At 44.5% G+C, this 13,597-nt stretch overlaps 1 protein-coding gene across 1 annotated transcript in view; it reads right to left on the bottom strand.

The window, feature by feature from the left end:
- TNNC1 (troponin C1, slow skeletal and cardiac type) overlaps nt 1–13,193 on the bottom strand; it is a 38,310-nt gene extending 25,117 nt beyond the window's left edge. The window contains exon 1 of the mRNA XM_083176991.1: nt 13,080–13,193. Coding sequence (XP_083033117.1) covers nt 13,080–13,103 — 24 coding nt within the window. The 5' untranslated portion in view covers nt 13,104–13,193. The remainder of the gene's footprint in view (nt 1–13,079) is intronic.
- Between the last annotated feature and the right edge of the window lie 404 nt (nt 13,194–13,597).

Here is a 13,597-nt window from a genome sequence, read left to right as displayed (position 1 = left end):
TTTTGGCAGGGGGGAGCAACATTTACAATTATACCACTGTGAGGGACAACATTGATTTAATCCAGGCTAGACCTGTTTTATGGGATAAAACTCAATAGATAGACATGCCACTTTAATGGCATGGCAAGAAGTTTGCATGGAATTGAAAAGGGGTTTCAATAATTTGTGAGAGAAGGGCAAAAATATATTTGTTAAGTAGTTTAATTTATAGTTATATTCAGGGCCGGTGCAAGGCATCTCAGCTCCCCAGGTGGGGCAGGGTGGGTGGGGTGCGCCCCCCCCCCCACTCACCCGCTCGAGAGGGGGTGAGGTGACATGCAGGGGAGGGTACGGGTACCGTCTGGGAGGGGGGTGCAGGTGCCAGCCGCTGATCATCTCTGACGATCGTGTTGGGAGGGGGGTGGTGCGGCAAAAGGCGGGCTCCAAGGGGGGTGCGGGAGCATTCTGCCGCTAATTTGCCACTAGCGGTTAAAGTTCCGGGGGGGGGGGGTGCAGTTGCCACCCACCGAACCAGGGTGTGGGAGGGGTTGCGGCAGTCAAACGCCAGTTGGGGTGGGGGGGGGGGGGGCAACGGCTTACCTGCTCCTTGACACTGGGATGAATAATTACTTCCTCTTCTTCCTGCTCCTCTGACGCTGGGATGAATAATTACTTCCTCTTCTTCCTGCTCCTTTCCTCCTGCGATGGGCGGCTGCTTGCTGCAGCTCAGTACCACCCTCCAGTGGCCGGCGCCCTAGGCAAATGCCTGAAGCTGCCTAGTGGTGGCGCCGGCCATGGTTATATTTTGCAATATTGTCTTTTTACAAACTTTACAACTGTGTGAACCCATCTATAGAAACAATGAAATGTACAGCAGATAAGAACCACTTGGTACATCTAGTCTGCACCTTTGTTTTATCCTTTAGGTAACCACAGGTCATTAAGTCGACACAAGCATTAGGTCGACAGTCAAAAGGGTGACATGGGGTTTTTCTCAGTTTTTTCCCCGAATTTCGACACAGTCGACACAGACACAGTTTCAAGTGCACCGCATCCCCTTGCATCGCTCGCTTCGCTGTTGCCATGCTTCGGGCACGGTGCCTCACTGCGCTTGGCACACTATTTTATTCTCCCAGCATGCCCTAGTGGATGGTAGGGCATGAAATACTGCCTGTCAGCACAAGTCAGCTCAAAAAACTGTGAAAACCCCATGTCGACCTTTTGATTGTCGACCTAGACACTGTCGACCTAATGCTTGTGTCGACCTAATGACCTGTCGACCTAAACCCATGTTGACCTAAACCCATGTCGACCTAGTGGTGTCGACCTAATGATTGTCGACCAACATGCAGCAGACCAAATGACCGTATCCTGTGATAATATACTATTGCCGCTGACACCTCCTGCCAACTTCCCTGATGGTCTGCTGCACCCAAAGATGCAGCATCAGATAATTTGCAAGAACATTGTAAATCTGCGCAATCAGATAATTCAGCCCACTACAAAATGTGTCTGACATCACCTCCCCTCAAGTTCCCGCATGCTCCCAGATGTTGTCCACAACCCCTTCCTTCACCGGTGGCTTCCACGTAACTATGAGCAAATGCTGCAGATCAGATTTACACATGTGCAGTGCTGCACCTGGATATGTGCAGACATCGCATGGGGGGTGATTCTGTAGTGATCCGATGGTGGGGGGTCTGCACATGTGTATGTACTCTGCTTAGCGAGCCATGCTGAATCAGGACCACTGTTGGAGATGTACATAAACATTGGGTTTGTGTACTTCTATGAATTAGTCTCTTTTTGCACATACATAATACATAGACAAAACATTCATAAGAGCCAGGAGCCGAGAGGCGGCCTACTGGAGGGGACCCTTGCTCTACTTTGTAGACATTGCCAGCACTTGTGGCCAGGAGAGAGGAGTGAGGCAGCTGCCGAAGCAGTCATTCCATTCTCTCCCTGCGTCATCTGGGCTGATGTGTGTGTGTGTGTGTGTGTGTGTGTGTGTGTGTGTGTGTGTGTGTGTGTGTGTGTGTGTGTGTGTGGGGGGGGTGATCGCACCCGATAACCACATGACACCCTTTGGGAACTATCAGTCCCCCCAATGGTGCCCCACTGTACTGTGCACAGACACTTTGCCTAGCAGGGTGCCCCGATTTCTTACGTACGCAAACGTAGTGAAATCGCATTTAATCGCATTGGTACGTTTTTACCATGCGATGTGTGCGATGCGATGCAATGTGCATATTTGATTGTACAAGCACCCATTTCATGAGATGTGATGAGTTACATAGGGCCTTATTCTGATCGGTGCGGATATTCCCGCATGCGGACGGACCGCCGATGTTGATCGTCTGCGCATGTGCAGAGGTCACTCTGCGCATGTGCAGGCGATTTCGCCGCACGGATTCTTTATACGCCGCACAGGGGGCGTAGAGGGGCGTGAGGGGCTACTTAGCCTCATTACCCTATGCATACGCCCCGTGTTTCATGGGCGTTCCCATGCAAACGCGGGGCGTATGCATGGTAATGAGGCCGTGACGCGTGGGTACGGGGCGGGCATCTGACATCGCCGGATGTCAGCTGCCCGCCCCCATACATGATTTCACACGGACAAGTGTCCGTGTGGTCTTGTGTTGCGGGACCTGGTGGAGCGTGCGGCCCTGCATTCGATGTTCGGCGACCATCGAATGCAGGGGCTGCTCCCAAGACGGAGGAGGCGTATCCCCGTCCAATTTCATGCGGATCGCCACATATCCGCGTACGGACGGCAGGTGGCGATCCGTATGGAAGGCGGGGATTCGCCTGCACGGTTGCGGCCGAATATTCTGATCGGGCCGCACCGATCAGAATAAGGCCCATAGTTACATAGTAGGTAAGGCTGAAAAAAGACTTGCGTCCATCCAGTTCAACCTGGTATAGATTATCCATAACTGGTTTGGTATCCATTGCTGATTTGGTAGGTTCTGATATTTTACAGACAGATTATATTTCTTATTTGTACCCATGGACGTCTTTGTCCAGTAGATGTTTATCCAACTTAGCCTTGAATGCATTTAATGATCCAGCCGCCACCACATCGCCGGGAAGAGAGTTCCACAGTTTGACTGTTCTGACCGTAAAGAAATTCTTTCTACTAGCTGAATGAAATCTTTTTTCTTCTAATCTATACCCATGCCCTCGTGACCTAGATTCCTTTCTAGTAGAAAAGAGGGTCTGTGACAGTTCCTTATATTGGCCCTTGATATACTTGTACATGTTGTGCATGTCCCCCCTTAAACGTCTCTTTTCCAATGTAAAAAGTCCCAAATTTCTTAATCTCTCCTCGTAGTTTAAATTCTCCATTCCCCTAATATACTTTGTTGCTCGCCTTTGGATTTTTTCTAATTCTATGATGTCCTTTTTGTAGTGCGGGGCCCAGAACTGCACTCCGTACTCGAGGTGAGGTCTCACCAATGCTTTATACAGTGGCATAATTACCCTTGAGTCCCTAGGTACCATTCCCCTCTTAATACATGCCAGAATTTTGTTGCCCTTTTTTGTAGCTACATTACAATGGGCACTACATCCCAGTTTGCTGTCTATTTGGACTCCTAGATCCTTTTCAAGTATGGAATTACCCAGTTCCTCTCCACTAAGGTTGTAAGTTGCGCACTGGTTGTGTCTCCCAATGTGCATAACCTTACATTTATCTACATTGAACCTCATCTTCCATTTTTTTGCCCACTCGTCTAGAATTTCGAGATCATTTTGAAGCATGGTGACATCTTCTGATGATTTGATGACTTTGCTAAGTTTTGTATCATCCGCAAAGATGGATACATTGCTGAGTAACCCTATCCTAATTTCGTTAATAAAAATGTTAAACAGAATGGGCCCCAAAACCGAACCCTGGGGCACTCCACTCCGGTAACGGTACTGTATCTGATATGGCACTATTCACCACCACTCTTTGTTCTCTATTACACAGCCAATTCCCTACCCATCTGCAGATATTTTCACCCAATCCTAGATTCTCCATTTTATGAATCAATCTCTTGTGTGGGACAGTATCAAATGCTTTAGCGAAATCAAGGAAAATCACATCTATAGCATTTCCATTATCAAGGCTTTTGCTAACCTCTTCATAGAACCCTAGTAGATTAGTTTGGCATGAACGATTTTTCACGAACCCGTGTTGGTTAGTACTGAGTAGACGGTGATGGTCTAAATATTCCTGGATACCATCCCTTAAAAATCCTTCAAATAGTTTACCCACAATTGATGTTAAACTAACGGGTCTGTAATTAGCTGGATCTTCCTTTTTTCCTTTTTTGAATATTGGCACTACCTCTGGTATTCTCCAATCTTTTGGTACTATACCTGACGATAATGGCTTGCTAAAGATATATTGTAGGGGGGTAGCTAGTTCATCCCTTAATTCCATTAATACCCTGGGATGAATCCCATCTGGCCCTGGTGATTTATTTGTTTTGAGTTTGCTTAGCCTCAATATTATTTCCTTCGGCGTGAAATCCACAATGAGATCTGGCTTATTTATCCCATTTGTGGCAAGTGTTCGTTCCACAATCTGCTCTCCCTTAGTAAATACTGATGAGAAGAATTCATTTAACAGTTTTGCTTTTCCCTTGTACTCAGTAACACTTTTTCCACTAATATCAGTTAATGGGCCTATGTTTTTCTTAGTTAAACGTTTACTATTTATGTATTTAAAAAACTTCTTTGGGTTGGTTTTGCTTTCAGTGGCTATGTGCTCCTTATATAATCTTTTAGCTGCTTTGATTACCCCTTTACAAGTTTTGTTTGATTCTTTGTATTTTTCGAACGCCTCCTCCTTCAAGTTATTTTTATAGGATTTAAATGCTTTTGTTTTATTGTTGATAGCTGACCTTACTTTTTTGTCCAACCATGGTGTTTTTTTTTATTGAATTTACCTTTATTTACTCTAGGAATGTATTCAACAGTTAATTAATCAAGCACCTTTTTTAGAGTATCCCACATTTCCTCTGCATTTTTTCCCTCCATAACCGTTTCCCACTCAATTTCTTTTAGGGCTCCCCTGAATAGTTCAAAGTTCGCTTTTCTGAAGTTTAATATTTTTGCAGATCCTTTTTCGTGTAATTTACTGAAGTTGATTTCCAGTGAAACCATATTGTGATCACTGTTCCCTAATTGTTCAATTACTTTTGCGTTTGAAACTAAGTCTATGTTATTTGTTAATACTAAGTCCAAGAGTGCCTCATCACAAGTTGGAGTTTCTTGTGAGTGCTTACAAAGAGATGTGATGGGTGCTTACAATGAGATGTGATGCTATGTGATGTGTGCATAGTATGTGATGGGTGCTTACAATTGTAAGCACCTGCACCTACACCATTGTTTAGCGTCAACCCCAGTATCCACGCCACCCCAAAGTGTGGTTAGCGGCAGCGAAATGCGTACTCCAACCTTTTCATACCCCACTATCCACGTTGGCGTGGAGTTGATCTTAGATAGTGTGGTGAGCCACCGAGCCCGAAGCTTGGCGAGCCCCGTGAGGGGACGCAGAATACATGTAAAGTTATCCGCGTGCGCTCGCCACGCTTCGGGCTGCGCTCGCCACACTATCTAAGATCAACTCCATGCCGACGTGGATAGTGGGGGTATGAAAAGGTCGGAGGACGCGTTCCGCCGCCGCTCGCCGCGCTTCGGGGTGGCATGGATACTGGGGTTGATGCTAAACAATGGCGTAGGTGCAGGTGCTTACAATTGTAAGCACCCATCACATACTATGCACACATCACATAGCATCACATCTCATTGTAAGCACCCATCACATCTTATTGTAAGCATTTATCACATCTCATTGCATGTACAATCAAATATCGCATCGCATTTGGTGACATGCGATCCTATGCAATATTTCATTGTATAAGCACTGCTGTGCAGTTAACATGGACATCACATCGCAAACATCGCACAGTACTATAGAAGGTACGCAATGCGATTTTCCTAAGCAGAATAGCAAAGTGAGCTATTTGCTTAGTGGGCGCCCTGCTAGGAAACAAGTACCGCAGCCACAAATAGAACACTATGGTTACATTTTCTATGTAGGGACTGGTCACACCCCCCTGCTTTGACCACACCCCTCCCATTAACTGGGACTGACACAGCTTTTGGCACCCCTTAGTACTAACTCCATCTCTTGACTTCAATAACAATACATTGGTTTTATTCTGCAATAACTAATTATTTGCCTTATATACTTATACTGCAGTTGAAAATATCTATTTCAGCATCATACTATACTGTACCTTATACTTTGCTAACCAGAAATTTCTAAAATGTTAGCTATGACTCCCTGGACCCTTGGCAAGTTGATACAAGATGCATACCTCCCAACTGTCCCGCTTTCCGTGGGAACGTCCTGGTTTTTGGGGACGTTCCTGTGACCCGCACGGGGCCACCAGTGTCCCGCAGAGCGGGGGGAGGGGGGGGTTGGGGCAGCTGAGAGCCCCCACAGCCTGAAGAGAATACACGCTGTGCGCACATTGGGCAGTATTCAATAAGAAAAATGATGACGTGCAGCGAATCCTGTTTAGGATTCGCTGCACATTCGCCACTGCCCGCCGCGTTCCGGAGCCTCGCCGGCTCCAGTATTCAACGAGTCAGGGGCTTGCTGCCCCTGACCGGCGAATTTTAACTCCTGTGGCAGATGCCGCAGGGAGCCTGAGGACAGCGGCAGGCAGGGAGATGGAAGTCTCCCTGCCTGCCCCAGAAGTTTGTGGGGGGGGAAAGTGGGCTCCCCGGGTGCCAGGCAGCACAGGCTGCCCCCCGGGAGAGCCAGCAGGGAAGCAGATATTCACTGCACCCGATCGTGCATATGTAATGATCGGGTGCAGTGAATATATGAATATCTAATGAGCGGCTCGGCTCCGGCCCCCTGCTGGCTGCTGCTTGTGCTTACAGCACATGAATAAAAATAGCATGGCCCTCCTCAGAATAAAATTCCAGATTTTTTGACACCAAATGTAAAAAACAAAACACTTTATTTTAAAAGTTCACATTCCACTTCACCATAAAAAGATAGCGATTGCTACTCGTTGAAGCATGGCGAAAAAAACCTTGAAATGTATTCGCCATCTGGTCATTGAATAGGGTGATTCACCGTTTTAGTCAAAAAATCGCCGTACAGCACGAAAATAGCACAAAATCGCCAGAAAACATGGCGAATTAGGCTCATTGAATACGGCCCAAAGTCTATTCAGCATTGCAGAGTGGCTTAAAAATGGGGGCCTGGCCTGAGGAAACGCCATCCCACGAGGTTGCACCCCTTTTTCGGGCTCGCACATGGCTCCCCCTTGCGAATGTCCCCGTTAGTGGGACACAGATGTTGGGAGGTATGCAAGATGTATGAAAAAATAACCTTGCTTTTATCATATGTGCTGCTGCTATTTAAAAGACAATTGAAGATCACAATAGCATTTGAGAGTGAAATGTGAATCCCATCTGTCACTCACACTTCAGATAAGGAATATCAGCTGTGCTGAACTGATTTTATTGTGTGGGCCTTCTAGCCAGATGTCTAGATACTCAGGCACTGCGAAAGGTTAGGAAACATGTGCCTTACTTGTTGATGTTTAAAGTAACCTAATCCTTACTGCATGTGTCCTATTTCTGGCACGGACATCCAGGGATAGGCCAGTGAAAGATAAAACATTTGATTGTTACAAGTAGCTGAGCTACAATGGCATTTAACCTTAGGTTCTTTATCTGCTTTACACTAAAAGCTAAGCCAAATATAGCTCAACCTTTGCATTACCTTATGTAGGCATGGCGATATAGGCACTGAGCTTACTACTTTCATTTTTTAATTGCGCTGTGGAATATAAACCTTAGACAATTCTTGTTTTTAAACATATCTTATCGCTATACCATATTACATTCATTCATTGTAAAACTAATACCAGCACATGCGCACAATGTGAAATGGATTTTTCAGCAACACATTAAAGTGCACACTATGAGGTAAATTTATTAAAGCTTCTAAAAATGTATTGAGGTGATGTTGCCCATAGCAACCAATCAGATTATTTCTATAATTTTCTAGGATGCAATAGAGAAATGCTAGACAGAATCTGGTTGAAATGGGCAGCATCACCTCTTTGCATTTTTAGAAGCATTAGTAGTAGTTTACCCCTATACATATTTTTGACACTGCATTTATGACTAACATTTTCTGCATTTAATGTTGTAGTAAAAATTACTCTTTATTAATTTACATAAATGTTGTAAACAGCACAAAGGGGTGCATTATGAGAGGAGGGGGCCCATGTGCAGGCAACATCTGAGCCTTCCTCTCTAGTCAGCAGCTCAGCAGACTCTGAGCACTACGGTTACTAGGAAACCAGCCTAGTGTGTATGCTCTGGTGGCCATTTTGCCAGTGCCAAATGCGTAACTCTGGGAGGCAATGGAGTCATCTGCTGCCGGGCTCCTGCTCTCAAGGGGGGCAGATCTCCTCCCCTGCCTCTTTGAATTAGTTAATTGAAAGCCATCAATGTCGCTTTTGGGGCTGACTTCCTGTCCTAACATTATTTTTGCAAGTGTCACACCCTGTATTAGAACCCATGACCTGCCTTACTGTAGACAGACACCTTACTGATTGAGATTTTGGGGGGCACAATATTTACCTTGCCTCCAGGCAACTGGGACGAACTTACTGATTTGTGCAGTGCTGATGTTGCTGTCATTTGACTTCGCAGGGGTAAGTATTAAAAAAAATGGGTGCAACGTGTGCACCACACAACTTAGACCCATTACAGATACTTCACTGAAATAAAGGGCCTAATTCAGGTGCGGCTCTGCGCATGCGTCATCTTTGGAGACTTTCACTATCACTGAGGCATTCGCACAGAGTGGGGCAGGAAGTAGGCGGGACAGGGGGCTGGCGCATTGGGTCGCCCAGCAGTTTCTGGGAGTACACACAAAAACAGTATCTGTTGGCAAGCATGGGCATGCCCAGAAAAATGCTGGGTGTCCCCATGTGAACACAGGCATGTGAAAGCCTGCACGTGGTGGGTGGCTGACGTCAGCACCCACCCCCTGTTTCAGCCATCTTCAGCAGAAAAAAGTTCAGACTGACTTTTCTCTGCAAGCGGGTAAAAAATCATTCAATGGTTGGTTACCATTAAAGGATTTCTCGCCCGTACGACCGCATCCGAATGAATGTGTCAGTGAACACATTCATTCTTATGTCGCTGTGGGGGGCAGGCGTTCTCGCGGCCGGCGTTTGATCAAGCAAACCTAAGTCCAAAATCCAAATAGGTGAGAAACACCAACTGCTCCCCCATAGGCTGCCAAACATTACAGTACAGAACTCACTGATTTGGCTAGTCTATTTGGATTTTGGACTGAGCTTCAGCCGCACCTCTTTAGCAGCCACTGGTTTTAAAATAACTCATTAGGTTTTTGTACATATTTTATTGTTTACTAATGGATGCATTTTTAACAGCCAGAGGTACACAGTGAATGTGAGTTATTATTAGTATTACATTTAATTGATATGGCGCCACAAGTGGTTCACAGCGGAATACATTTGGTGCACTTAAGGTGCAGTGCACTTAACACAAGCTGACAACCTACTCTCATCTAAGCAGCTCCCGGTGCCCTGATCACCAGCCCCCACAGGTGAAAGTGGCGCGCATACGTCGGAGATGCTTACGCACCCCATTCTCTTTAATGGATGCGTGAGAGTATGGGACGCTCGTGCATCCATATTCGCCGTCTCGCCGGTGCACTGGCCACCAGATACCAGCGGCTAGCACACTGGCGACAACAAAGAGAGCTAAAAGAAGGAAGGTGAGAAAATTGATGTATGGCCTAACACACAATCAGAGGACTAAAACACTTGCAGCCTTCTTATAACTTATACCATTGTACACAGCAGAAACCAGTGGCGTAGCGCCAAATTTTGCGCCCCCCCCTGCCGCAAAAATTGGCGCCTCTCCTCCCTCCCCCTCTCTCTCCCTGTCTTACCTGTCCGTGTTCGTGGCCGCAAGTCGGGACCGCAGATCTACTTTGCACTCCTAGCCTCTTCCGGGCTCCGAGTCCTTATGTCAAAATGTCCCTCAAAAAAATGGCCACCCCCTTACAGCAGACCATTTTGAAGGATGCTAGAGGAGGCTGCTGCTGCCCCCTCTAGCATCCTAAATACTGTCTGCTGTAAGGGGGCGGCCATTTTTTAAAGGGACATTGTGTCATAAGGAGCTAGGAGGAGGCTAGGAGCGCTGGGACGCAGACAAAGTAGGTCCCGTCTCCCGGCCATGAACGCGGCATAGCTCCTGCAGACCCCGGTGCCCACATTACTCAGAGCCCCGCCACCGCGGGGTTTGCCGCACGGTGGCTACGCCACTGGCAGAAACATTATATCATACTTGAAGCCATTTGTTAGTTCCTCAGGGTGTGGTCAATGCTGTTGTCACTGAGCCCAGCCCCATCCCATTCAAATTCTGCTATTTGCGGGTCTGCGGGGTCCGGGGAACCGTTGGGGCTAAAAAGACGTGATAAGCACCCGGTTTTTGGGATCCTCATGGACATTCCAGGAGGGTAGGCAAGTAAGCATTTTATTTGTAATTTTAATTGCAATATACTATAACAGTGCCTATTGAGATGGCCTGAATTCGTTTGTACTGCTCTATGTTATTATATATACAAGATTGGGAAACCAGCTGTAAATGTTGCAATAGGGCCTTGGATTTTTTTAACAGTCATTATTCGAGTTTCACTAAGATATGGTATTTAAAAAAAGAGCAATGCTGAATATGACTATATCTTAATGAAGGTCATGGAATAATAACTAAAGCAATGTGTTCTATTAAAAGTCATGACCATCACAATGTCATTGCTTATACTTGGTGTGTCAGACACACAGCTGTTAATGAATGATGACAACCTGTTATACAATCTGATACACTCTACACAGCTAGGATATTTAAATGCGGTATGGGTCATTAGATCAACACATATTCAGTCGATATGCATTGGGTCGACCACAGAAGGTCGACATGGCTTAGGTAGACACATGACATAAGTCGACAGGGCTGTAAGATCGACACAAGCATTAGGTCCACAATGGCTAGTACCACATGAGCTTTTCACCTTTTTCTTGTCTCAAATGTGAACATAGTCAAAATGGACACCGTCAAAGTGTACCGCGCCCCCGCGCATGGCTCACCATGCTTCGGACACACTATTCTATTCCCCTAAATACCCGAGTGGATGGTAGGGCATGAAATACCGCATGTCAGCTACAAAATAATGTGAAAAACTCATGTCGATCTTTTGTCTATCGTCCTAGCCATTGTCGACCTAATTCTTGTGTCAACTTTCCAACCCTGTCGGACTTTGCCATGTCGACCGTCAATGCATATCAACCTAATGAGGTATACCAGAGGTTACCGAACTTTTTTGAGTCACAGCACCCTAGAGTATCAGAATTTTTTCATGGCACCCCTAAAACAAGAGACATTTGAAAAATATATATAAAATTGAGTAGATTGTGTTTATATGTAATCCTTAGGGTCAATTATGTGGTAAGGGACAGGATTTGCATCTATATGTCCACGTATTTTATAATTGGCAGCCACCAGCACCAGGTTTTGTAAATAATTTTGAATTGGCCCTGGACCGGCGAGGCATCCCTGTAAGGGTCCCGAGGCACCCAGTTTGGGAACCAATAGTTTAAACCATTTAAATGTGTTGCAAATAAAATGTAACTTATTAAACAATTGTACAAATTCATGAACAGTGAAAAACAAGGGAGTTCAACATGTGGCCATCCAGCTGCTGTGAAAAAACACATCCCAGCATGCTCTGCTACATGTACTGTATGGCATGCTGGTATGTGCAGTTCAACAGCACACGGAGATAGACATGTTGTATTCCACTGGTGTATAGATATTATTTAGATATTTTGGTACTTATGTAATATCTGCGCTCCCGTTTTTCTTATGAGACCGCGTCCGCTCGCCACACTTCGGGCACAGTGGCTCGCTGCACTCACCACACTATATAAAATCAACTCCATACGTAGTTGGATAGTAGGGGTATGAAAAAATGGGGTGCATTTAACATGGGAGCCCAGATAATACATGTACCGATATTTTTTTTTTAAATATAGCATTAAATAAATATGTTAACTTAATATTGTTCTTTTTTTCAGTTGCCAAATTTTTGCTTTTTAATACAAGAACATTATATCATGAAGAGCTGGGTAATGCCATGTAATTGTATATCAAATTCAGAGGAAAAAAAGGGTTCTCCTAATTAATGCATTTTGCAAATTGTGGCTGCATAAATTCTCATGTTTCACAACAAAGTCATTTACTGTAAGTAAGACAGGTGTCCAATGAGGATAGAATGTGTATACTGTACATCTCATCACTGTGCTAAGTCACAGCCAAAGGCAGGTTTCAAGGTCAATGTCCTGTAGGAATGCTTTGCAGGCCTGTGGCTATGTGTTTATCTGTGTGGCTTTTCAACACTTGAAGGTTTATCTATTTTAATTATTTATTTATTACCACTTATTTATATAGCACACACATATACCGCAGTGTTTTACAGAGAATATTTAAACAGTCACATCAGTCCCTGCCCCAGTGGAGCTTACAATCTATATTCCCTACCACATGTACATGCACACACAGACATTCTAGGGTTAAATTTGTTGGGAGCCAAGTAACCTACCAGTTTAAGCAAAAACGATACAATGTAGCAACTGATCAACTGTTTAATATTTTCTTAAAATCTTCGAGAGAGGTTATTCTGTTACTGGTTGTACTTTGCTGTTGCTGAGATTATGGCATCGTCTATAAACAACTGTATGTAGACACTTTATCCACCGCAATGTACAATAGCTCAAATAAATTGATACTGTACATATAGTAGACATGTATTGTATTTCATTAATAGAATATACAGAGTAATCACTAGTAATTATAGGTTTTCTTTAAAGATTAATAAAGCAATTATTATTAAGGAAACACAATAGCAACATGCACTAGTAACAGAATCATGCTTTTCTTTTCACTTATATAGTTATGGTAAAAATGTCACTTACAGCTGCCTTGTAAATATCATCCATGGTGAGTGTGGTTGGTAAGCGTCCTGCAGAGGTGAAACAGATGATTAAAATGACAATTTAGGGCTTAGCTTATATATAGGACACAGGAGGAATCTCAGAGTGCCACTCACTATTGCTCCTCCTGAACACATCACTCATTTAACAGTTTCAGTCCCATCCCATTGGAAACATAAGACTTCCATGTAACACATACTCTACTCACAGGTGGATTTATTTATATACTTAATGGAAACTGGAATAGCATAGATTTTTATTCCTTTTTCAGAGATGCATTCATAATGAAAAAGTTAATAAACACAAGTTATCTCACGTGTTAAAAGTATTATTTCTTTAGTATTAGTATTTTTTGTTTGAAATCATAAAAGTAAGGGTAAAATATATTTTGTAGCAGAAAAATTCAAGACAGAGCAACTACATAAAAATGATGCAAGTCTTTGTAACTGGATGGGACATTAGCCTTTGTTACTTAAAGCACCATTGTTACAGAGTCTGCC

This window comes from Crinia signifera, chromosome 3, assembly GCF_055691185.1.
Source record: "Crinia signifera chromosome 3, ASM5569118v1, whole genome shotgun sequence".
Taxonomy (NCBI): domain Eukaryota; kingdom Metazoa; phylum Chordata; class Amphibia; order Anura; family Myobatrachidae; genus Crinia; species Crinia signifera.
This window is presented reverse-complemented; position numbering and strand designations above follow the sequence as displayed.